The sequence below is a fragment of the Crocodylus siamensis genome, chromosome 5 (genome assembly GCF_052110815.1).
Source record: "Crocodylus siamensis isolate JL-2025a chromosome 5, ASM5211081v1, whole genome shotgun sequence".
NCBI lineage: Eukaryota > Metazoa > Chordata > Crocodylia > Crocodylidae > Crocodylus > Crocodylus siamensis.
In genome coordinates, this window is record NC_143399.1 from 7932517 (window position 1) to 7959988 (window position 27472).

The window sequence follows — 27472 nt, forward strand, 5'->3', positions numbered from 1 at the left end:
GAACAAGATAAAGACTCTTCTGTATCTTGTTCTTTAAAAAAAAAATCTTTCATATTAAAAGAAAGGCTCATAGGCATTGTCTGGGGAACAAGAAACAAAAATTTCTACTGAAACTGTTTTTCTATGGAAAAACAAAGACAAGAAAACATTTTCCTTCAAGTGTAATACAGTATACAATGCCAAATTAAATAAATTCATTCATCAGAACAAAAAGGAAGACAAACAAGCAAAGATATAGGACAAAAAATGTACACCTGCAATCAAGAAAGTCCACTGAACAATATTTTAAAAACTGACCTCAACAGAAAGAACTGGTTCATCGTCTGGACAACAGGGCAGACCCTACAATGAAAGACTGCAGGACCTAAACCTGTTCGGCCTTCACAAGAGAAGACTGAGGGGGGACCTGGTGACCGTCTATAAACTCACTAGGGGGGACCAGAAGGGTTTGGGAGAGACACTGTTTTCCCGAGCCCCCCCCCATAACAAGGAATAATGGACACAAGTTATCGGAGAGTTGGTTTAGATTAGACGATTAGACATCCGTAAGAACTACTTCACAGTTAGGGCGGCTAGGAGCTGGAACCAACTTCCAAGGGAAGTGGTGCTGGCTCCTACCCTGGGGGTCTTTAAGAAGAGGCTTGATGCCTACCTGGCTGGACTCATTTGAGTCCAGTCTTTTCTCCCGCCCAAGCAGGGGGTCGGACTTGAAGATCTACAAGGTCCCTTCCGACCCTGATTCTATGATCTTAGGGATGGACATCAGATGCAAGTCTTTGGCTAATCTCTGTTAAGGCAGCTAGATTGGCTACATAGTTTCTAATATGTTCCCCAGATTTTGGAATCTGTAGGACTATTGGCAAACCGTTCCCTTTGTGACGGATCTTTCACGAGAAAGAACACCTGCTGTTCCTATGGACTTCAAATGGGATTTGGAGTGTTTCACACTTCTGAAAACCTTGCTTTCATGAGTAATACCTCAATCTTTAATAGCATTTTATATGATAAACTAAATAACTAGTGATTGCCCAAAAAATGTAAATCGCCACCGCAAAGTGCAATAGCACATACTTGAGGATGGGAGGGAAAAACAAAGAGAATTGTTTCTTAGTCTTCAGTAGAGAGGATGTTGAAGAGGTATCTTCCACAGAGTTATCACTTCAGATGACTACAGCGCGGCCATGTGAAAAGAGTGTGGTTTTAAAAAAGCAGATGATGAAACTGATGTATTAGAGTAAAATTGCTAACCCGGAATAATGAAAGAGATGCTATATGATTTAGGAATGAAGTGGCAGAACTAACAATAAAATGCACAGGTCCTAGTTAACAAAAATGGATGTAGATGCCTAAATCTAGAACTGCAATTCTGAAACAACCCTGCTTAGATACCACCTGAAACTGGGGAAGTGCGCAAATTCCATAATTTCCGTTTAATTGAAAAGTTCCTAGGTGTCTAGCACTGCACTTCTGTACATGTCCTGAACTGTCCAGTCTTGATAAGGCTGAAGAGCCTGTGTCCCTTTGTTCACACATATGCCTTCCTGGGATCCAGACATTAGGAATTGCTCAGTACAAGTCCTGTGAAAAGCCTGATCGAATACATGTTTTCAGAGAAAACACGCCAGACACTTACAGGATCAGGCTCCTCACAAAATGCAGTGGTGGCCACTGATGGCTTTTAACACATGCCTGGGGGAGTAGGAGGTGCCACTGATGCTGTGTATCCTCTTTATACAACAACTGAGTGATCTGAACACGTGTCCAGGATGCAGAAGGTCTGACTTTAATTTCCTCCTCCGCCTAATGAGATTCAAGGTCACATCTCCCACCTCCGTAGAATCCCCAAACCACCTAACTGTTCTGGGCTGTGGGCATTTCCAATCCCTCCTACTATGCTGATGTGTAGAAACTACACCGATGTGTAGAAAAAGAACTGAAATCAACAGGCACACGAGAGAACAACAAGCAGAGTATGAGTCTATAACCTAGTGGTAGGAACAGCACCTGGAAGACAGGGAGACCATAAAATACAGAAACTGTCCTGGAATCAGGTCTCCTATTTCCAGGTGAGTGCTCTAACCACTTTACTGCTGTAAGGGGAGGGAGAGGAAGACACCAACACTATCACTTCAGTCTCCTCCTCCTCACTGTGTGAAAACAAAAAAGTGACCCTCCTTAGTCCCAGAAGCAAAGTGTACAGGCACCTACCTCCAGGAGAGGATTTTAGGATTCAGAGAAGATGGAGTCACCCCTGCTCCCTGCCACTACCACTGTGGCTTTAAAGAGAGGTTGAGACATGACATTGTCCTAAGACATTTTCTCTTGGCTTCATCTATAGTTTTTCTCTCTGCATACTGACTCGAAGTGGCACCTAGCACTTCCCACTCTGTGGCCATCGCACCCAAAATACATGTGTTGTAACACCTAACTTTTAAACTCCTATGTCCTTCTTGCATCTAGCCCACAATCTATTATTAAAATTAATTACTATGCAAGACAAGTAGTGGAAGTTGTATTTAACTTTATAAAAACTGCTTTGAGGGTCAGTCAGGAGAGCTACAGATCTCTGAATCTTATTTCAATACCAGGTAATCTAGTTAAAACAGTAATGAGAGAGAGCTTTACATTACACTAATAAACATTATATGTTAGAAAAATTCATGCAAAAGTTGATTCTGCTGCCTCGACTTATAACTATTATTTGAGGAAATCAGCAAGATGGTGGGTCAGAAAGGGACAGTAAAATATAATGTACCTGAATTTCCCAAATGCAAAGGAAGTTATTTAGAAAATGAAGTACTCAAATATGAGGGGTAGAGATCTGACACAGATGAGAAGCTAGTTAAGAGCCAGAAAACAAGATAGGGTTCATTTTCAAGATGCATGGGTATAATATCAGAAGCAGCCAATAAAGAACTGCACTTCGAGTGATGCTTCATATATTTGTTAAAAGTCAATCGACAGAGAGGTATATAAATCTAAACCAAAAGGCAAACAAACACTGATTAAAAAGAAATACTTTAATATTATTCAGGCAAAGAGCTTAGTAAGATTCAAGAAAGATATGAGGCACTTATATTAATAACAATAACACCCAATGCTACACACTAGGTAAGATCAGCATCTTTAAGGGACAGAATCCTGATGCTTGAGACACAATGCAATCAACATTGTTTGCAAACAGGAAGACACTTCACCAGTGGTATGTTATTTCAAAATTATCCATCTTAAAGCTTTTATAAGTCCTCTGTGGTATATAGTCTAGCTGTTCCTATAATATAGAAGTCATTTGAACTACAGTTAGTTCCATCATAGCGAAGTCAAGCTGAGACTGATACAAAGTGGTAAAATAAATTAAGAAAGCATTTCACATGAACACAATTCTTTTTTGGTTTTAATACACTCGTGTCTCTACTCTTCACTTCAGCCCTGCTAATACACTGACCAAAAAACAAAATGACTTTCTTTTCTATCAAATATGCAAATACCTTTTGTCAATGAACTCACAGTATACAGCCAGACACAGGTACTAACGTTACTATGCCACATTAAGTTACTGTGCTTAAACACGTGTGGACAGTGACATGGAAATTAGTTTACTCTGGCTTAAACTGAGCCAGAGTATATTCAGTTGCATTAATTGCACGTGTAGACATGCCCACTATGAAACAAAATCTGACCTGACACATTATGCAGATCCTACCTTCAAACTGTAAAGGAAGGCAGAATTTGACTCATTTCTTGCCTTCATAGGTAGAACAGACATTATCAGTGACAAAGGAGAGAAAGTTCACTGCACTAAAATAAAAGCTAACATAATATTAGTTATAGAAAGACTCAATGTGAAGAAACCAGACCATAAAGATGGTCAGTAAAACAGAGGTGGGTATGACCATTATAAATTTTATATATTAGCTTCTTTTGCAGTTAACATTTTCTGAAACTTAACTATAAATGGTATGCTTTCCAACACAGAAAAGGGAAGGACATTAAGAATTAAAGAAAAGCTCCAATGCCTATTTCCCTCACAAAATATGCTTTTATTTCATAAACTCTTTAAATGAGTTACAATTCTTTATTCATTTAAAAACCTCTCTCAAATATTTCTGCCACAAGACTGCAAATTCATAAAACTTATTCACATTTTTTCAGGAAAATCTCAACATTTTAGACAGGAAAGAACAGGTTATTGATGGCTGTTTCACTGAAGCTGAATCGTACAGTACACTTTCTGCTCTGGACAACATTGAGAATTCCTCAAGAAAAAGGCTAGGATCTTTGAGTACTCTCACTGCCAAGTGCTTTCAAATTAAATCAGTTTGAAGCAGTTTTCATTAAGATGGATTGAGTGTGGCATCGTGAGAAACACTCTATCAAATGTAGTGTTTTACTTAGTGATTAACTATATACCAGTTGATGAAGCTCCCCAAATCCTTCGTAATCCCACCACTCCAATAAACATTTAATGAGTATATAAGTTCAAAAAGCCTAGCAGAGGATTTAAACCTTCAATCTTGTTTTTATTTACTCTTGGAACTCAATTTCTCACTTCAAGTGAAGAATGTTGATGCTTGAAGCTCATCTGTTGCCCTGGTAAAATTAAGTGCCCTCCATAGTATAAATCAGACCACATGATATTCAGGTTGCAATTTCTTAAACTATTTTTCTTAATTAAAGTATCATATTTCCAGTCATTTTATACAACTGACTTACCAGAAACAGAATAAAATGTTACTCATTTTCTTTTCAAGAAGAAAAGAAACTGCAAAAGATATATTAATATCAACTTTGCTTATTTCATATGCTAAAAATTCAAAATATTGTAATGGAATTAAAAGAGGATGTAGTTCAGCTTTGTACAAAAAAACCACAACTATTTTTTTAAAAAATCTAATAAAAGTATTTAAAATAACAAAGCTTTAAATACAACAGATAATCCTCATAAGACTGATCTGATTCCACCATCAACATACTGGAAATACAATTTGGCTTCCAGACCCTACGTGTAAAAAAGCATATGAAAAGTGTTTTGAAGATGAAATGTCTTAAGGTTATACTATGTTAGAAGAGATATAAAATAATATTTAGGAGAGCTAATAAAGAGCTCTCTGATTTTATGCTGATATATTTTAAGCCACTTTTGATGGCAAAAGTGAAGTCTCATAAACTGTTCTAATAAAATACTAACAAAAACACTATTTTTGCAAGTGTGCACAGGACAACCGAAACCTAAGGTGCCCACCAAGCTAAACAGAAAACTTCAATTTAAAACTGTAAAACATATACTGATCTGTCAAATAAATGCTGTACTACACACAAGGCTGCATATTGCTGACCCAACAGACTTTACTGTTTAAATGTACAGTTTTATTTGCCATTACTTAAAAGAGGTGCTGCTATAAAACTTTGAACTCATCAGCAATCAGACTGTGCCAGAGTGATACGGAACCAACATTTAAAGGGGAAAAAAGCCTCTATCATCGCAGATAGAGATCATCTGAGGAACTTTGGCCAGAGCTATCAAAGCCTGGAATTGGCTATGTAAGCACGAACAGTCCTAAACAAAGCAAAAGCAATAGCAAATGTATGTGGGATGAATATTTTAAGCAATTAGTTAAATGGTAAAACCATCTAAGGGTAACACAACGAACAAGAGAATTCCATATCCTATCTGGCCTTTTCAAATGCAAGATTGAGATATTTTGCCACTTTCTTCCTCATTTAAACAAAATAATTTGAACACACACTTACATCTCTGGCTTTCCCATAGAAGGCTTCTTGAAAAGCAGCCTCTAGCGATCCAATAAAAAACACAGGATGGCAATCACCGTATCTATTTGAAAAGAAGATGCAATTAATTTGAAAAGAGAGAGAGAACGTTTTCCAACTCCAAATCCATATTTCCTTTACATCATGCATTAACTGAATTCTTTAAAATCTATAATACTACATTTCCAACTATTTTCTCCTCTGCTCTCTGAACTTCCAAAAAGGTCCAAGTGACCATTCGGGCATATTTCAGTGTTCACCTTATGAACTTTATAACTGCTTGTACTCAGAACCTGTTGGATGCTGAAACTAGTAAGCAATTATAAGCACAATTTCTTAATATTACATTCCTACAAGTGGATTGTACTATCCTTGCTTAACACCATCCTAATAATCCAAATACACAGAAAGCATTTCATCATACAGAATCAAAAAAGGCTAAGCATACAAATATACGCAGGAATCACTTCCTTGGCTGCCAGAAAGGAATACCATGACACTTGCATGGTGAAATAAGGCAGCTGCTTAACAATGCATGATTCAAGGTCCATATATAAATTTCCAAAAGTAAGAGGTTACCAATTTTGAAACAGTAACTGTTTTTTTTTCCAGCTACTTAATTATTCATAACACTCTAGTGGCAACTCAATATTATTTTTCAGAAGTAACAGGATTTGCAGTTTGTAAGAGCTCATATATATTACATTAACAGTGCTACAGTTTATGGTCAGCATTTCAGTTATTTTTCTGTTATGGAATTCAGTAATGATAGCCGATTTGTGGCCTGTTAATTAAGGAAAGAATCTGTCACATTTGCTCATGTTGAGTGGTATCTGATGCTACAAGTTGTCCCATCTGGATAATCACAAGGGAGGCAAAATCTGGCTCTAAATGCCTTTGATCAGATAAAGTAATATTTAAATATATTTACTTTTACTTACATTTTCTTCAATGTTATAGTGATATTGTAGCAGTGGTCCTTACACATCTTACACAGTTAATAGCCTAACCTTACCTTGAGGAAAATTCTGCTGTAAATTGTAATAAGGCATCTCCTTCATTTTCAGCATTTTCTGGCACTTAAAAAATAAGAACAAATGAAAACCATATATCAGTGTCACTGGGGAGAAATCGCTTTTAATAGTAAGCAAGCAATAAGAATCCATTTATCACTCCCTTGATTTTTTCATTTTTATAACTTCTTAAGTACTCATGGATACAGCACGTAAATTGTTTGAAATAACTTGGTGGGATGATGGGCCTTTGGATGATCATGATATTTCAAGGTAGTTACATGAACAGTCAGGTCATTCTACCTGAAGAATTCCACATTGTATTTGAAGGTGGCTCACTACTGCTGGATTTAGCTTCTCTCTGGATCCATCCTTAACTTTTGAATAAGGGGATTGTTTAGAAGACTCAAAACATCATTTTACTAATGAGAATTTTTTGTTTAAATACTTACGAGGAATCTTAAAATAAATTTCAGCAAAATGTCTTAGTGATATAACTTGATCACAGCCTGACTCTAAGGTCCCTGCTACATGACACGTATATTATTTAACTGGTTAATCATGCAATAAATTTAGACCAGCCACACATGCAAAGTAGCTATCACAAAATTAAAATGACTACCCAGCTATAAAGAACCAACCAGCTCCACAGTTAGTGCTTGAAAATGTGTAACAAATCTATAGTTGGTTTCTACTCAGCTTTAATTCTGAACATGCAGCAGGGCCCTTAAGATAACAATGCTCATAAAGGTATAATATTAATTAGTGGCATAGAGATGGTAACTGGGTACTTGTACTTACCCCATCTTGCAATACACAGGGGAAAAAAATCACCCAATAAAATTACAAGGCACTTACACACTAGGAAAATATTTACTTTTATATACCATGCACTTAACAAGTAGAATTCATTGTCACCAAGTAATGAGGCTAAACTTTTAGGAGGATTTAAAAAAAACCTCACTGTAACTCAGGTAGCTAATAAGTATATCTACATTTATAACAGATGGTTATTTATCATGACATTAAAACTTCTATACTTCAAGCATAGGCTAAATGCACAGATTAGAGAAAAATTCCCCCAAGAGAAGATAATTCCATAGTTGCCAATTATCAGGTTATAGTGCCTTCCTCTGAAGCATTTAACAATAGTCATGTGAAACTGATATGGCAATTCTAATATAGCTATTTGCTGGCTTTTTCACATCTGCTAAAGATTACATTTTGGATACATTTTTTCCATACTGTATTTTGCTGTTTCTCTTCCTTGGTGTAAAATGGTAATAAGTGATATAAAACTAAAAAAGGATGGAGAGGAGAAAAATACGGCACGCCCTCCTAACAGCATCAGAGACAATAAATAGTGGGATAAATCGGAAAATTAAGGCTATTTTTCCTATTATTGCTTAAACAATTACAGTAAAAGCTGGGTCAACCAGCATGACTGGGGTAAAGGGGGGTGCCGGGTATCTAAAAATTCCGATTATCTGAGGTAGGGGTTTTCAACCTTTCTGAAAACCCCTGCAGAGCATTTGGGGGGGGGAAGGGGGGGAGAGGGGGAGGCAGCAGCAGCGGCCGCACATGGAACAGGAGCCAGGGGATAGGGGGAAAAGTGGGTGGTGGGGGCAGCTGCATGCAGAGTGGGAACAGTGCAGGATGGTGGCAGTAGCCGTAACGTGCGAGGCCAGCTGTTCCACTTAGAGTATTCCAGATAGTAAAATGCCAGTTAATACAGCTTTTACTGTAATATCTTTTTGTTTTCACTACAGTACTGCACAACTAATGCTAGATTAACTCCAATACTTACTCATTGGAGATTTCCTCAAGGCAGATGATGCCATTCCAAACATCTCTCCATCATCGACTCCAAACTCTGTAGCATCTTCAAAGTCATCTCCATCACTGTCACTAACCATATGAACATCAGTACATTGCTGTTAAAAAAACACAACATAATCCTATATTATGGAGGCTACTGTCAGTGAAACACAATCAAGTAGAATGTTGAACTAAATAAATGCATACTAAAAAACATTTTTGATGCAAAAACCCGTGCACACACATACCTAACATTGCAGTATATTTCTAAATGCAGCGCATACACAGCATTAGCATGTGATCTTTTATATGTTACAATTTTTTTATTTTTGAAGAGACACCTTACAGCTCACCCAGCAAAGCAATGTTATACATAGCAAAATAAACCATCATATGGAAAAGAAATGTAAATAATTTATATGAAACTAGTTTCAAAGGGTTTAAAGGCAAGAGAGATTATTAGATAATCTAGTGTAAACTCCTGTATGGGTTATTTATCAAATGTAACTGTAGGTGTTCTTATTGCCATAGCAATAGTGAAAGAGGTGCACAGTTCCTAAATATTTTTTCTTGGTTGAGTACCATGCTCTGTCAACACTTCCATAGCAGGCAGTAGTCACGGAAATACTTGGGAAGGGACCTACCGCAACCTAATTTCTCCACACACTCCTACAGTACCTTGCCTTTTAACTGACTCCCTTGCAAAAACCACGCTTTCCCACTCTGTCTAACCTATGAATTGTGATATTACAGAAAGAAACCTAACGTAGTTAGACGAGTTGAGATGCCAGTGCAAGTATGCAATACAAAATCACATCAAGAGAAACCCACAGTTTCCTGCATGCTGTATTCCTACCTACCGTAGGCAGATAAACCACAAAACTAGTCACTAGTAAAATTACACACATTGCATGGAGTGGCTACAGGGAAAAGACAACTGCACATGTTTGTCTTAAATAATCTCTTTTCATAGTCAGTTCTACAAATTCATTATATTTTGTATAAAACAAGTTTTTCTTTTTCAGTTTTAGATCTGTTGCTTTCAGATTCATTGCACGTGCTTTCTCTTGCCATAGATTTGTATGGCTTTATCTTATCTTGATCTTTTAAGAGTAAATTTACTTGCTTTAAGAGGGAAAAGATGTTAAAATACACTTATCAAGCCTGCTAATTCAAGCTGGGAACTTAAAAATTAGTTATGTGATTTCTGGTTCATGATCAGTTAACTAGTAAGAAAGATTCTGTCCTTCATTACACCTGTAGACAGACATTTATTATCTTTTAACTGTGAAAGCTATGGGGAAGAAATCTCTTAGGAGTAAACAACATTTCACAAAAATTAAACTACAACTTTTTTCAAGAAGGCTGCACAGGTGTAACAACGGGTAAAATTTGACTTTATTATTGAATCCAGTTAGCAATTGTATAGCTGATGTGGAAGCCAGAAAAAAACCCATGTTTATACATTCATGTTTGTTTTTCCTCTCTCCCTAGCCAGGAAATTACAATTGTAAACTAAACTCAAGTGCATCCTAGGGGTGAGTGTGAGCTAAAATACAGCCAGCTAACATGGCATCAAATATGATAACCTACAAGTATGCTAAACCAGACCAAATGAGCTAGCAAGGCTGAAATATACAGCCTTGGATGCATACAGATAATCAGGGAGGTCAGACTGCATTAAAAATGGCCATCTGATTTAACTTGGTTCACCCAGGTGCAGACCTCACACTTAGATCCCTAGTTAGTCAACCTAAGTTCAAACTGCACAGAAGTTCCAGGAAGATTAGCTCAGTCTAAAAAAGGCCAACCCAATCTAAATTAACCCTACCTGCAAGGTAGTCTAACTTAGACCAGACTGGCCATTTTTAGACCAATCTAATTGTCCCGGACTACTGTACAGCTCCCAACACGGCCCCAGAGCTGGGGAGGCCCAGCCGCTGCCCCAGTCCCAGGGCTGTGCTTTTCCTATATGCACCCCTAACTCCCTAGCCCCTTCCTCCATAGACCAGCCAGCCCCCTGTGCCCCCTCAAGCCCACCAAACCCCTCACCACACGAGCTGCTGTCAGTGCTAGTTTTGTTATCATTCACTGATGCTGGGAACCAAGGAAGTAAGTCCTGGTGAAGGGAAGGGCAGGATGGTGGGGATGTAGGTTTGCTGAGAGGGGAGGGAGCTATTTGTCAGGGTAGGAGGGGTAGATGGACTGAAAATGACCCCAAACTCCCTTGATCCCACCAAACTCTCCCAGACTCCCCCAACCCCCCATGGACCCCACCTGCCCCCACAATCCCTTACTTACCTTCCTGATCACCCCTGCAGACTGCTTGCACACCAATCCATCCTGTGGACCCCACCTGCCCACCCCAATCCCTCTGCTGCCTCCGGCAGACCTCACCTGCCCCCACTGATCCCTCCCATGGATCCTGCTAGCCCCCCTGATCCCCTGCGGATGCTGCTTCCCCCCCAATCCTCTAGTGGCTCCTGCTTGCTGCCCCAGTTCCCTGACCCCTTTGTGGACTTCATTTGCTCCCCCAAACCCCAATGAACCCCCACAATTTCATTCCAAAGCCTGCTTGCTCCCCATCCACCCAACCCCCCTCATTGGCCCCCGCTATCCCAACTCACCTTAGGCGGCCATTTTTAACTTGATCTAACCTCCCCCTATTCTCCCTCAATGTCAGTATGCAGCCTTATTATCTATTCAAACAAGGGCCAAGGTACCAGAGCTCTCTAAATAAAATGGCTGAAACTATTTGTTAAACTATTTTAAATTTAAAACAGAGGCAGGAAGAACACAGGGAACATTTTATCCCACATAGTTCAAATGTCACAGAGCTAAAAGCAACTATGGGCAGGAGCTTATCATGAAATGTATAACTATAGGCTTCACTGACATCACTGGCTATAAGGACTGAAAATTATCTACACTTTTAGTCTTATTTTTCTTTTGAATGCTTTTCCCTCTCCTTTTCCACACTGGCTCCTATTTTGCTTTTCTTATAGTAAAGAACTTACATAGGCACCGTGAGCTAATTTATTTTTATATATTAAATCTATAACATTCAACACTGGAAGAGACAATGACCAGCACAGAATAGGGTTTTAGCCATTTTCTCTTAGACCACATTTGTAAAGCTGAAATATTTTCTTACCTCCTCTGACTGTTCTCTGGTTTGTGCAGGTGAAGATCTTCTTCCTACTGTAAGTCGATGACAAGGATAAGTCACCCCTGATGCAGCTAGAGTCATCTGCAGTGAAAACAGCAATTATTTATTAATGTATCTGTCTCATTTCAGAGTTTTTTTGCTTTGAGCATTTTGGGTTGTTTCAATGTTTGGATTAAAAACTGCACTGCAGAGGTCTGACATTATTATACCAAGATAAATGAGAAGACTGGAAAACTAAAACAACTCTTTATATGAAAATGAATAGTAAAAATAATTATTACCGTACAATTGATATTAATATGGCTGTATTGTGATATCCTATGTGTGGAGCGTTAATGATATATTCCCAACTCCACACGCAGGGCTGTAATATCTACCTTAGAAACAGACAGCAGAAACAACAGGTTGTTGTGACCTGTAGATGAGCTGCAAGAATATTTTTATATTTGCTCTCTTTAAGAGTTTAAAAGAAGATGACTATTTTCAGAGAATTTTTTTTTCTTTAAAGTACTATGATCACTGTTCTTCGAGACTGTGCTGCTGTGGCACACTTGCTTGATCTTGTTTCCATGTTAAAATTTGTTATCCAAGATGTCACTAGATCAAATGATGAACTATGAATAAAAAAGTACATGCAATTTACTTTCCCTCCCTAATTAATAAGCAAACAGCAAATAAAGACAAGATAAGGTATTGCTAGGGAGTAATTAATTACAACAGTTACAACCTTCAGATACAAGGCTTATGGGCAAGATATGGTAACAGATATAATCACAATGTTACAATTCCATTTTTAAAATCTATTATTTAATATGAAATTCTTATTGGTAAAGTATTAATGTTTAATTAATGCAAATACTGAAGGCATAGGCCGTACTTTCCATTTGAACATCAACACCAGGGATTCTTAGAGTGCCCAGAGTTGTCACACAGGAATCTGTAATATTAAAACATTGTGACCTGCTGTGGCCTGAGTTCTTTGCAACAGAAGAATTGCTCTATTATTTTTCTGTAGTCAACAAATGAATGAAAACAGAGCATTTTCTGAGGAGCACACTTAGTCTAAAAAGGTTGAGAACCACTAATATACACATGTGAAACCAGCAATGCTGGTAAACTTGTAGCTGATACAGGAACAACATACATCAATCAATTTAAGACAAAAGAAGAGATAATTTTCAGCTATTTTTTACGCCTAAATTTAACTTGAACGAAACAATAAACAATGGTGAAGAACTAGTGATCTCATGGCTGAAAGACCTACAGATTAGTGAGGGTAATCTTTAAGCATCTGATTCAGTAGATGTCGCAAGAGTATACTTATTATGCATTTCAATATTGATTAAATTACTAATCAATGTGAGAAAGGATGTTAACACTCTCCCTGATTTTGTGATCATGCAAAAAATCATGTTCAAGACAGTAGGAGTTTCTGGCATGCAAAAATGAAGACCAAGTCTTACCCAGCCACTGTTCACACCCAGGTGGTCTCTAAAACCAACTTTAAAACAACTCTATGGTTTGACTGTAGGATTCCATTATACAGAAGGTAGCCCACTAAATTTGAATTACATAGGATTCCAACATTCATGGAATGAGAACCAATGCAGTGTGAAAGTCCAGACCATCTCTTCTTTTGGACAAATGACCTTAGTATATCATCCTAAAATGTTGTTTAAATTGTCTGATTCTTCTGTGCTGTTCTTGTTATCCCAAACAGCTTTCCTACATTTCTGCAGTTTAGGTAAGATAGTCAGATACACATTTTACTGCCCTCTACTGGACAGAATGACAGAACTGCTCAAGCAAATTAATCATAGGTAAATTTTTCAGAAGGACTTAAGTCTGTTTTCACAAGTGACTCAGCACCAGATGTACGAAGGTATTTAGATGGAGAGAGGTGCCTTGTGAAATTTACAGGTTAACCACCTAACTACCATTAAAACTATAAGATAATCTGAAAAGGCTATGTTGAGAGATTCCAACATATACTAATTTAAGTAATTATTTTGTAAGATATCGGAATCTCTATTCTGACGTAACACACTTTTCAAAATGCACTTTTAAATACAAATTTAAGCTACGTGACTATGCAGAAAAGTTTAAACATTTTTCTAGTCTTTTCAAAATGAACTTTTTTTGAAAGGATGTTAACGGAGTGAAAATTGAACTCATTAATATTCAGCCCAAGCCTACATTATAACCAACTGTAAGTTACTGGACTTGATACAGTAATTACCAAATGAAATTCCATTCCAGGTTATGCAGGGTATCAGACTGGATTATAAAATACTATAATTATTTTTGGTCTTAAAAACCTTTCAAAACAATACAACCCGCCCCCCTCCCCCCCCCACACACGCACACACTTTTAGTCATTTCCTCTGCAGTCGTACACATCCCAAATTAACGCTGTTAACTTTGTCTAACAACAAATTCTGCTTTTGCAGAACCCAAAGTTGCTAAGTTTTATTCCACACCAGCATCACTAGCTCATATTAGGATATACAGGTTGATAGTTACTGGTTTCTCCGAAGTCAACAAATAGAAGATAAAAATTGCTTACTGCTTTACTATTTTCTTTTCCCTTTTTTTGCCCAGGGACTGATAAATTTAAATCACACACGCACTACCATCCTGATTAGACTGTAAAAACGTTAAGGGAAATCAAATTTCAAATAAATTTTGAGGCTGAAAGTGAATATGCTGGAAATACCCTATTTATTTTTATACATAATTCAGGCTGCTTTTATCACTTCTGTGCTAGAAATCACAAAGTTTTAATTTGCTGCAGGTTGAAGCAAGCTGATTAAGCAGGCTAGTTACCAAGTGAATGCTAACCTGCCTGGACTAGCCTAGTGCCGCATTCTTGTAGCAGGGTTAAATAGCAGTTTAATCATATTAAAAAAAAAAAAAAGCATATATAGTAAAAAAAAAAGGAAGCGACTAATACTACAGACAAAATATTAAAACAGACATACAGGTCAAGCTCAATTATCTATGAAACTCTTATGTCAACAATACAAGAACTGTATTCGCCATTAGTATTGCCATTTTGCATCTCAGCAGTTCATTCAGTAACTTTGAGATTAATAAAAAACAAAAACTAACAGCTATAAATCCTGAAACTCTCCCTAAAATACTAGACCTAAAGAACTGGACAAAAATTACAGTTATTTAGATGCATACTCTCACAAAAACCAAGGGCAAAAAAATAAACCTTCCATAACATTTTAACCTCCTCAAAATGTTAAGTATAAAATGGATCCCTTTTAGAGAGTTTAATGCAAGTTGTAGATACCCTAATTGGTTCTTTATATACACATATTCCTTGCCCCCAGACTCAGCCCTCATGATTTGATGGTTATCACAGTTCTAATTTGCAACCTGAGTACAGTATGTGAGTGAACATTAAAAACACTAAACTTTTTTTTTTTAAAGCTCTGCTACTATTTGTGCCACTGCAAGTGCGTGCCCCTGTTCGTCTGGATGCGGCCTATGGCTTTCAGACAGTTGACTTCCATGCACCAGCAAATCTCAGCCACATAGTGGGAGAGGCAGATATAGTTCTAGCAGAACTGGCAATGAGATACAAAACCGGGTGTTGTCCATATATTGTTTAATATACTACATGCTGGGTATGTACAGACATTTGTGAAGCATGGGGAAAGGTCCAATGGAGTTAAAAATGACCACCCAATCTAAGGTAAATTGGGATGAGTGGGCTACCACATGGATTTGGGGGGGGGAGGGGGCAAGGGGGTCCACAGAAGGATCTGGGGGAAGAGTGGGGGGAGGAGATTTTGGTAGGGACTGGGAGGATTTGGTAGCATTGGGGGGCAAATGGGGCTTGGGGGGTTGGTGGTCTGTGGGGGAGGTGGGACTAATGGAGTCCCCAGGGGTTTGGTGGGGTGCAGGAGGGTTTGGCAGGATCAGATGAGCTAATAGATCTGCAGGGGACCTTGTGAGGACTCTCCCCCACCCCAAACCATATTTTTAGCTCCCTGAACACCCTGTACTCCCATATGATTAATGCCCCCAGCAAACCTATCCCCCTCCAATCCCACCTGGTCTTTCTTCCACCTTGACTTACTTCCTCAGCTCCAAGCACTGGCAAATGCTAGTAAAACTGACACTGGAAGCAGTTTGCGGAATAGGGCTTTGGTGGGCTCAGGGGGGCTGGCTGGTCTGCTGGGGGGGGTGGGCACAGAGGGGTGTCCATCAAGGGGAGAGGAGAGATACCAGGAAGCTAAAAATAGCTCAGTGCTGGGGGGCAGGGAGGGGAGGAAAAGCACAACCCCAGGGCTATGCTGGAAATTACAGAGTTCAATTAGATCAGACTTGCTGGACCCAATTTAAATTAGACTGCCTCCGAGGTACAGTTAACTTAGATTGGGTCAGCTATTTTTAAACCAATCTAATCTTCCTGAGCTTCTGTACAGCTCACACTTAGATCCTCATTAAGTCAGTCTAAGTGTAAGGTCCATACCTAGCAAGCTAAGTTAGATCGGGTGGCCACTTTTAACACAATCTAAGCTCTCTGAACATCTATATACCTAGATGATAAGCTGTACATATAAAAACGGTAGTCTCCAATCAAGACTATCACTCCATTTTTCTAGGTATGCACATGTGTACACACACTGCTCCAAAGAGATTACAGACAGGTGCCCGATGAAAGAGTTACAGAGCCATAAAGTTACTTGCATCAAATCACACAGTAGCCTAAATTAGATCTCAACATCTTTTGACTCCAGGCACATAGGGTGTTTATAAACATGCTCCAAGAGAGGAGCAGGGGGAGTGGTTTAATTACAGTGGCTCCAACAGCCACACTAATTAAAGCACCCTGAGCAGGGGCACTTTACCTAAAGGTCATCCAACAAGCTTTAGTTAAAGTGTTCCTGCCACCATCTTTCAGCACAGGGACACCAATACATGTGACACTGGAGTCTGCTGGAGCGTGGTTCTTATACAGCTCCAATGCGCTGTAATTACAGCATGTCAGAGCAGCCTCATTGCATGTGTATAGGCACCCATACACTCTCCCATGCTACCTCATTTCTAATCCCATGTGACATTAGACAGATGTGTGAGCATACACAGCGACAGAAAAGACACTGAAGACTTCCAAAATGAAGAGCACTGGCAGAAGGAGACAATCTGGCAGGACGAGCTGATAGCAATAGCTTGCTACTGAACACATGAATAACAGATATGCCCAAAAACCTCCAAAAAGCTAAACACGTATTTTAAAGCTGACATTTTATTTTTATTATATTAAAAAATATATATTTCATTTATGAACAACTTGAAATTTAGAGAAAAAAAGCTAAACAAACGTTCACGCATATATTCAGGCATCCCTCCTAATCTCCAACCTAAATTTCCCCTACTGCCACAGAGAAAAGCCCATTTCCATCCTCTCTGGAATTGTCCTTCAAGTATTTGCAGAAGGATATCAAATCCCACCCCCTCCCCAGTCTTCTCCAGAAGATCTTTCAGCCTTTCCTCATAACTCTTATGTTTATAAGAATAAAGTCTTATATTTAACTGTAAATTTGCTCTTCCCCAAACTGGGCCTCAGATTTGAAGGCCACCTTGGGGGGCGGAGAGGGAGTGGCACGGGGGCGATACTGCTACCCACCAAAAATTCTCTGATGACGACAGCGGAAAGAAAGGCACGCTGGGAAAGCTGTCTGAGACCAAGCAGGCAATACACTTACAATCCAGGGGCGCCTATACATGTGCAGCAAGGCTGCTCCAACATGATGCAATGACAGCACAGCAGAGCAGACTTGATTAATTGAATTTGCTGGAGTGTGATAATTACAGCACTCCAGTAGACTCCAGCGTCCCCACACTGAGAAACGGCGATGGCGGTGCTTTAATGAAAGCTTGAATGAACTTTCTTTGACGAGACCCCACACCATTTTTCAGCACGAGGATGCTGATACATGAGATGCTCCAGACACTTTAATTAGAAGAGCTCTCAGAACCACTCTGATTGAAGTGCCTGTGTCCCCCCCCACACACACTTGCACACTCCCAGATCACGTATATAAATGCCCCAGGTGACTAGGTCAGAACAAATCCTAGTCTGATCCTTTTGGGCAATGTTTGACCTGTGATTGAGTGGGCTCTTGTCTTATCCCCACATAGCACAACGAACCAGGAAACTCTAGGATAGATTTAGTTCCATACAAACAATAACACAAGTCTTTCTGGACATAAGAAGCCTGAATCCCTGTGGTGGGAATGAAGCACTGAGAAAAATACAGAGAGCTTCATGCCATGATTCAGACGAGACAAGCATTTAGTGTGGGGATAGAATAGGATCATCTTGTCTGTCTGAAACATAGTGCAAGGAAGACTAGCCACTAGACTTGCATTTGACCAAATCTCTGCCAGGATAGTTGTAAGGAACACCATTATTACAAAGAGATAATATAGAGAGTGCTCTGAAAAATATGGTACACACATGACCTTCATAGGAACAGGGTTCTAGTACACTGCCGACACATTTTACACCAGAAGAAATACCATTCAATCAACTCAAAATAAAGTCAAAACTCATGTTACAAAGTCAAAGTCAAAACAGGGTGTCAATTTATAAATGTCGTGTCGCTCATTGCAACTTGAAACGTCTTAAATCGAGGACTGCCCGTACTACTTGTTCCTTTTCAACTGAAATAAGATACGAAATGACTATATCCATGCAATAAATGCTGGAAAAATCAAGTGGGAGTCAAATGCGCCCTGATTATATTTCAAAGACTAGTCCTTGCTGAAGTAAAAATGAGAAACTTCATTGGGTGCAAAAAAAATGACACTTCCTTACATTCAGTTTTCATTTCCAAGTCTCCCATTCAAGAGCTAAATAATTCCCAGGTCTATTTTAGATCAGATTGTATCTAGCCACTGCCCTAGCATGTAAAAGGCAAAGGCTTGGGAGGCTGCTCTGCAATTTCAGCCAGCTACATGCAGTGCAGTCCCTCTGGTGTTCTCCAAGTACCTAGCCCTTAAATTAAAGAAATTAGGGAGCTCAAGAACATTCATATCACCTATTCCTGGATTTTTCAAGCAGTCTGCTGCAGTCTTCAGCTTCAGTTGACTTCAACTCTCAAAACCGCTTGAGCAAAACAAGGCACTACATTCTACCCAATGGCATTTCTTTTTCTGTCTACTCCCTTAGGCTTTGGATACCATATCCAACACAGTCCAAAACTACCTGAAATGTTCAATAAGGGAAAAACAGGATTTTGGTGAGAAATGGAAAACATGGCTTCCACTTGTGTAAGAAAAAGGAAAACCAGACATACAGAGTGCCCATTTGAGAAGACAAGAATTTATTTGGTGTCATTTCCTGCTCTATATGAATTTCACAGACAAAAGCTTAATTGGAAGCGTTCATATGCACACAGTTTGGCCTCCATGAGCAACAAAGTATAAGATTCTTGTTTATCTCAGTATCAGTTCACTATCAGTGTGTTATGTCATTAAATTTTAATGTTTTACAAACCACTGCTTAGGTTAACAAATAAGAGTTAAAGAAATGCTCTCAGGAAAAGCTTGCTAAGAAATATCATGTTCAGGTTAACTTTAAAGTTCAAGATTACAGTGGTTATGTGAATTTGTTCAACCCTGAGCACATGCAAATATCCCATATTTCCTGCAAACATACATCACCTGTACGCACTTGCTATAACACTCCGAATATCATGCAGTGCGTGCTTAAGGCATTACGAACAAAAAGTGTGTTTTCATTCATGAAAGTTGAAACAAAAAATAAAAAACCATACAAAGCTTAAGTAATAAGGACCTGTACTAGAAACTAAACCATGTAGAGGGGAGGGGAATTCTCATACAAAAGCCACTAGAATTACTCGCTATTACATTATATAACGCTGTCTTTGAATTCACATAGAAAAAAGTTTAGGGACAATGCACATTGAAATTGAGACAGAGAGACTTATAGGACTGCAAGAATTTCAAAATCAGGATGTCCACTCCATTTATGAGAAGTTGTCATAAGAGACCATGGTATGTGTATGAGGATTTATACATACTTCATGCCGTAAGTTCTTCAGACCTAATGAAAATATGATTGCACATCCCACTGAAACTGAAATCTACTTCAAATTCAGAGAAACTACATGGAAACGGGGCCTCATTCGGTTGAGAAGTTACACATACACATGTACTCATTTGCACATAGCTAACTAATGACCAAACTATTTTTGTTTACCTATTTCATTATTTAATACCTGATTAATTATTAAAATATCCAGGAAAGAATTACAAAAAACACTCAGGGATAAGCAGGAATCTCCCTAAAGATGGTTTAGACCAGCAATTGCCCCAACAAGAAAAGAAAAATCTAATAGTGCGTACTTCCTTCTCCTTGAATACATGAACTTCAATAGGCAGACAAGGTTCTTTGGGTGAATCTGATATCTTTTATTAGATGAACTTAAATAGTTGGAAAAGAATTATTAAGCAAGCTTTTGGGTTCAAAAACCCTTTGTCAGGCTAAGGAAGTTTCAGCAGTTGGTGTGTACTCTTCCCGGATGGAATGAAAAGTAAAGAGGCCCGAGGCTGGGCTGGTCTGCATACAAGACAGGTAGTCAGTGAAAATGTAGACTGAGGAGTCAATGGGTGAGAGAAGGGGGATGAATAGTGAAGAGATATTTGGGGAGTCAGACGTCAGGCAGGTTATAATGCGTCATAAATCCAACGTCTATATTTAGTCCATGATTTATAGTATCCAGGAGGTTGAAGAAGTGGAGTTCATAAGCTTGTGTTTTGTAAGTTTCCTTTGAGGATCAGGACTGACAGATTGGCGAGAGAGTGGTTTTCTTGTGAGAAATGTGCCCCCACAGGTAATCGGGTATTCCTGGCTTTGACGGATTTCCAGTGTACATTCATTCTGGTGCGCAGTTGTTGTTTGGTCTCTCCTATGTATTTTCCATCTGGGCATTTGGTGCATTGGATGAGATATATTACATTTCTGGAGGTGCAGCTGTAAGATCCAGGAATGCTGATAGCTCTATTGTGGGGTGTGGTAATTGTGAGGGTGGTGGAGATGTGTTGGCAGGTTTTGTATTTCTTGTCCTGGCATGGTCTGGATTCTTTTGGTGTGTTCTGGGCTTGAGGAAGTTTGCTTCTGGTGATGAGGTTAGCGAGGTTCGGTGCTTGTTTGAAGGCTAGGATGGGTGGCTCTGGGAAGATCTTTCCAAGAATAGGGTCTCTTTCTTATATGGGTTGCAATTGTTTGGGGATTTTCCATACAGGTTCGAGGGACGGGTGATATGTCATAACCAGTGGTGTGCGATTTGTGGGGGGGTTTCTTCTGTACTGCAGCAGTTCTTCACGTGGTATCCCAGTGGCTCATTCAAACATGCGATCTCTCTCTCTGGAGGAGTGTCCTTGTTGGGTGAAAGCCTTTTTAAGATTGGCGAGGTGGTAATCCCAGGTGTTTTCTTCAGTGCAAATTCAGTGGTATCTGAGGGCTTGGCTGTACAATCACAGCTTCCTTGGTGTGTTTAGGGCGATTGCTGGTTCTGTGCAGATATGTATGTTGGTCTGTGGGTTTCTTATATAACGTGGTCTGTATTTTATCATTCTGGATACTGATCATCATGTCTAAAAAGGAGATGTTGGTGCTGGAGTATTCTAGAGAAAGTTGGATGGAGGGATGGTGATTGCTGAATTTCTGATGGAACTAAATCAGAGATTGTAGGTTTTCAGTCCAAATGATGAAGATGTCATCGATATATCTTAAGTATAATAAGGTTTTGATGCTGCAGTTCTTGAGGAAGTCTTCTTCCAGGTGGCTCATAAAAAGGTTGGCATATTGTGGGGCCATTTTGGTGCCCACAGCTGTTCCCATCATCTGGAGGAAGTGTTGATTATTAGAAGTTATTATTAGAAATTGTTGTGTGTGAGGATGAAGTGTATAAGGTCAGTAATATCTTCGGGTCTGTATTCTGAGTTGTCACCTTGTTCCTGTAGATATGTAAGGCAGGCTTGGATGCCGTCCTGGTGTGGGATATTGGTATATAGGCTGGTAACGTCCATGGTGGCTAGGAGGGTGTTGCTGGGAAGGTGGTCTATGTTTTTAAGTTTCAGTAAAAAGTCTGTAGTGTCTTGTACAAAACTTGCTCTGTGGGTGACAAGTGGTTTTAGGACTGATTCAACGAAACTTAATATTTCCTCACTTAGGGTCCCATGGTTATGATAGGTCTGCCAGGGTTCCCCGTTTGTGGATTTTGGGGAGCATGTAAAAAGTCCCTGGGTTAGGTAGTCAAGGTCTGCAGTTTTTCTTGTAGTCTTGATGGAAATGATTTGATGGTATTGTTGAGTGTCTTAGTGAAAAGGAGAGTAGGATCTTCAACAAACACACAAACAAACAAACAAAAGGAATGAAGGGAGAGCTTTGGTAGACACAACCATTGCGTCGATGATCCTGTCCTCCTCCATGACTGATGGAGGGGGAATAAATGTAACAGACATTGGAAAGGTAGGAAATTATTGTTTCATGAAGCTAAGAACCTATTTTCTGAAGGCCATCAACATGAAACAGCACAACATCCACTTAGAGAGTAGGTCTTCCAGTCTCAACAACTTCACTCTAGTGCATGCTTTACTCTACTAGCAGTCAGTTTAGAAAAAGTAAGCAATTCGGTGGCACAGATCAATTCTTGTTCTATAGACCAAGTAGATGAAGAACATCCATTCAATTGACCAATAAGACAAATTGATTAATACAAGAGTCTAGACGGAACAGTACGGCAGCTGGGAAAGGAACATTTCTAAGGCCTCCAGGCTCAGGACGCACACAGTTCCTTTGTTGAGAGACTTTTATCTGCTTAGCAGATGTGGAGTATGGAATGAAGGAGGACGCAGTGGAGTGAGTGAGTGAGCGAAGAGAGGGAATAGCAAAGGAAAAGCCCACTTGCAGGCTTGAACTTGATTATGGCCAGCTATCTATTCCTCAAACCATTCAAAGAAATTTTTGTTTACAACCACCTCTTTTAGGAAGGGGTTCCTATATGTGGGAGATTCTCACTTACCACTACCCAAACACAGTATTTGGTGTATGAAATGTTGATGGGAAGGAACTAAGACTATTGTCACCCATTTATATCCTGTTGGAGGCCCTACAGAATGTCATCGTTCAGCTGGGATAGAGGCCATAGGTTCTCTATTCAAAGAGTGGGGGCTGAGTCCTCCCTTTTTCTGGCTGAAGCACAGCTCACCTGAAGATGGGTGCTCAGCACTTGAAAATCTAGACACTGCTAGTTAAATAAGAGTTAGCTTGCTTTGAATTCATAGTCCCACAGAAGCAAACGAATATTTAATATATGGTCCAAGACACATTACAAGAAAATACATCCCTGTTTAAAAAGAGTATCTTAGCTTTTGAAGGATTAAAGGATTTTTGCACATTAAAAGTTTATTCACTCTTCTTTTTACAAGGAAGTAAGGTTGTACATTTTTGTTTCAACTAGTAAATTTTGCTAAAGAGACACCGCATCTATGAAATAAAAGTTTGTATTGATGTTACAATGAGCTACTGCATTACAAACAATGCATGCTACATTAAAATAAAGTAAATGAAATGAATGATTAGTAATTTGCAAATACAAGGGCTTTTTTGCATTTTGGGATTAGAGATAAGGCTCAAAGAGATTTGCTAAACAAAAGTTAACAGCTCTCTTTATAGTTTTATGCCACTCAGAAAACAATTAGTAATGCAGTTCAGTACTACTACGCCTATGCAAGTGAATTAACCCATTGAAGCTTCTGCCTGCCTTATCAACCCTTTCCTTTCCTCTTCAACCCAACAAAATAAAGATGACGACTGCACCCGTTAACTATTTGGTACTTTAACACCAAACAGTATTGACTGAAATATCAAGTGTATTTTGGATTTCTCAATACTGCAGCAATAATAAAAATGAGCAAAAATGCTTTAAAAACCTGGCAGATGTTGAAACGATCTTCCTCCAGAAAACTAGTTCATTTTTGTTATGTGCCTTCGTGATAAAAATATCTTGACAGGTATTCAGCATTTCATTTTAAACACTAACTGGATGAAAAAATTCTCTAGGGTGGAGTGTGTTCAGGTTATAAACCACAAATGCTTATTTATCTCCTCACAAAGTGTTGCTGAGATAATTACTGCTGACAGCTTTATTCAAGGTTCATTTCACTTTTTCTACTATTTTTCTCTAGTTTGAAGTTTAGTAGGGCCCATGGGAAGATCCACCCCTCACACCTGTTCAGTTTCTTCGTGTTACTAGGGCCAGTCTGGACATGTCACTTCAAATTAGCATTGTACCAGGGCACGAACTGTGACAATTACTTATCGCAGGTTTAACTTAAAAAAAAAAGTTTCTAATTCAGCCACAGGAACAGTGTCAGAGTACGTAATTTAAACCTGTTAATACAGGTTGTAGGATACTCATTCTGAGAATTTTAGTGTGGTTCCCACAACAGATCTTTGCACTAAGAGATAAAGATTTGAGCGAAGAAGGAATACTGCGTAGGTTAGATGTGCCTTCCAAAAATCAGTCAAAACTGGAAACAGTTTCTTGAAAATTTTAAATTCAAAGCAGAGCTTGTCCTTCCTAAATTTAGTACTTCGGGCTTGCTTTACTTAAATTCCTGATTTTTTCCTTCTTTTATTTCAAAGACCCATACACTTGGGTACAAATCCAGTTCTTTCTTCCTTTGCAAAGACAGCAACATGCATTGGGCTTCACTACGGGAGGATGAAGAAGATTGCAAGCCACTGATCATTGTAGACCTTGGCTTGTTGGGTCTCTGAAGCAAAAGTATGTGAGAGGCAAAGCATGAGTAAGCTGAAGAGGGATCCATGAGCTACTCACAGTTGCCATCCTTTCCCTACAGGAAGAAGAGCATATGAGGGACTTTAGAAGCCACTTCGGTTCCCAGGCTGCACCAGACTTCATGGAGCAGCATCTACAACTGATGCAGACCCCAAGAAGTGGATTCTTCCTTGACCACACAAAGTTCTGCTCTGGCTGGGCACTGGGGTATGCCTTTGCCCAAAGCTGGTGCTGTTCACAATTGTATCACTGGAGCCTGGAGGTCCCAACTAGGATCAGAGCACCATTGTACTAGGTGCTACACAAATGGAATAAAAGGTAGTCCTTGTTTTTGGTATTTGTGTGCATGTCATCTGATTAAGCCTAGTTAGACGAGAGGAGAATTAGAGCTAAACAGATACTGTGGTTCTTAGGGCTGTCCTAAAGCCACAAAAAACAATTAAAGGAAACAAACGGAAAAGAACATTTACTCCATCAGCAGAGTCTACAAGGAAAGCAATGAGCTCAAGAAGCAGAAATTACAAATGTCCTCTATTATTAGCAAAGCTTACTTCTTTTTGTTTAATGAAAAAAAAATCATCCTAAAAATTGAAAAATCCTCCAAGCAATTTGTAGCTGTTTGAAACACTGGGTAACTGGACTAAATAAACGCTGAAAGACCTGGAACATGGTTAAGTATGGACTGCCATGGGGCTAATTGTGGATCTTGAGTTAATTACTTTCCACTGATACGTTTTTTCAATGGTCTTTTACATCAGTTTTTCTTTTCTTATTCTGAACCCCAAGGCAATTCAGAGTGCTGGCCTCCAAACTGGATGATTCATTACGTACTTCTGTCTTAGGATGTTTAGTTCAAGCAGAGAAAGCTAGGCTTTCACATCAAGTTGATGTTAATGTGCACTGACAAAGCAACAGTAGAGGAGCTTCATGTTTGTCACAACGTGCACTCCTTAATGTAGTAAATGCTTTATACTGATATGCAAATAATGACACATTTCCCAAATTTCCAGTTCCTCAGCATTGCTTCAACTAATTGCTCAGTGGTTAAAACTTATGCATGTAAATTGTTCAATGGATTTATTAATGAATACACCTGTGTGAATAAACTCTGATCCAAAACATACATATGACCTAGGGCAGATTATAGCTCACTATATACTCCTGAAAATTTTCAGAAATTCAATAATAAATATTATCCTACCACACCTAGACACTAGTAAGAACAATATAAGATTATCTGTAGGCAACTAAACATCTAAAATCATAGATTATGAAACATTTTTCACACTACAAACATCACCAGATCCCAATTATAGTTGATGCAACATAATAAGATAATAAACTCTTAGACTGTGAGTGGCAAACTGGTATCAAGAGCTAACAGCCAACCTGCCAATCCCATATTGCTAAAATAGGAGTAGGATCCAGGCAAATTCCAGCTAAATGGGAAGTAAGGAAAACACTGAGACCCATGCTATTTGTTGAAAACAAGAAAAGTGAGTACCTTGAAACCAGCTGGCTCTCTGGTGGTCAGTGGACAGTAGATGGGGAAACTACCAAAGATCGCTTGTAGCATCACTGAAGCAATGTATAATCTTGCTTACTCCCATTCCTAAAACTTTTCTACTGACCATAGAAAACTCGACTTCTTATATGGATTCTTATATGGAAAGGGATCGAGAATCTTCTTCTAATTGAGGCTTCAAAAGCAGTGAACATTGATGGGTTGTCTCCCACATTTCTTTGCCATTCATCTTTGTAAAAGTGTATATTGTACTTGTGAGGATAATCAAGGTAATGCCACTGTACTGCTTCACTTGCCTGTAGTCTGCTCCTTTGTCAGAACAAACTACTAGGGTTTTTAGTCTTCGCCTCTTACAAATGAGATAATTGCTTTGGAAAAAGAGTATACCACTCTGTCTTGTTCATAACCTGCCTCAACATTTTAGTAATTAAGAGATAATGGCATGGCTAATCAATATTTTTAATCTGAAGAGCAAGTGTAAAATAAAGTAGCAGGCATTAGAATAAGCCCTCAGTTTGATTCATCCTAACCACATTTTGCACACAGATATTCCACAGTACATCCTGGGACCTGTTTTATATTCACAAAGAGTATCAACCAACCACTTGGCACATTTCTGGTCTATGGTGAGATGCCATTTACCTCACAGCATTATACAACAATTTGGATAGCAAACAGAGGAGCGCCTGGATATTTTTCCAGCACTATATAATTCCTTGGCACACTTCAAGCAGTTGTGCTAGCAACTGTAGTTCCAACAAATGGTTCAAACATTGATGGGCTTTTTGTGCTGCCTTTTTGTCCTGGATATCATTATTCAAGGAATCATCTTTGAATATATTTTAGATTTTTTTTTTGTAATGTTAGCCTTTTGAAAATGCATAAAGTTATTAAATATCTATGCATCAATGAAAAATAATAGGTTATTTTTCACACACTTTTTTTCTATATAGACTATATGTAAAGGCTTTTAGCCCATTAAAAACCCTTTAAGTCTTCCCAAACCAAAAATGCAAGGACTAGAAATGTTAAATATACTGAATGAACATAACGTGCTTTTACAGTTTATAGAACATTAGAGGTCTCATATTACACCAAATCAAAATGCATTACTTTTATTTATTTGCTGTACACTAAATATGGTTGACAATATGATTTGTTTAAACTTATCCAATACTATAACAGACAGATAAAGTAATTATTGGCACAAATGTAGTGCCATTTTAGGGATACACATGTTCTACCTCCCTTTTTATTGCTGGCTCCTCATGAGAATTGTTCTCTATGCTGTGATGTCACAAGACTCAAGCAATAATTTTGT

At 38.8% G+C, this 27472-nt stretch overlaps 1 protein-coding gene across 1 annotated transcript in view; it reads right to left on the reverse strand.

The window, feature by feature from the left end:
• FAF1 (Fas associated factor 1) overlaps window positions 1-27472 on the reverse strand; it is a 301437-nt gene that overhangs the window by 101950 nt on the left and 172015 nt on the right. Inside the window, exons 9-12 of the mRNA XM_090047052.1 lie at window positions 11755-11850; window positions 8590-8716; window positions 6785-6848; window positions 5752-5833 (exon numbers count right to left, since the gene is read on the reverse strand). Of these exons, the coding sequence (XP_089903178.1) occupies window positions 5752-5833; window positions 6785-6848; window positions 8590-8716; window positions 11755-11850 (369 nt within the window). The remainder of the gene's footprint in view (window positions 1-5751; window positions 5834-6784; window positions 6849-8589; window positions 8717-11754; window positions 11851-27472) is intronic.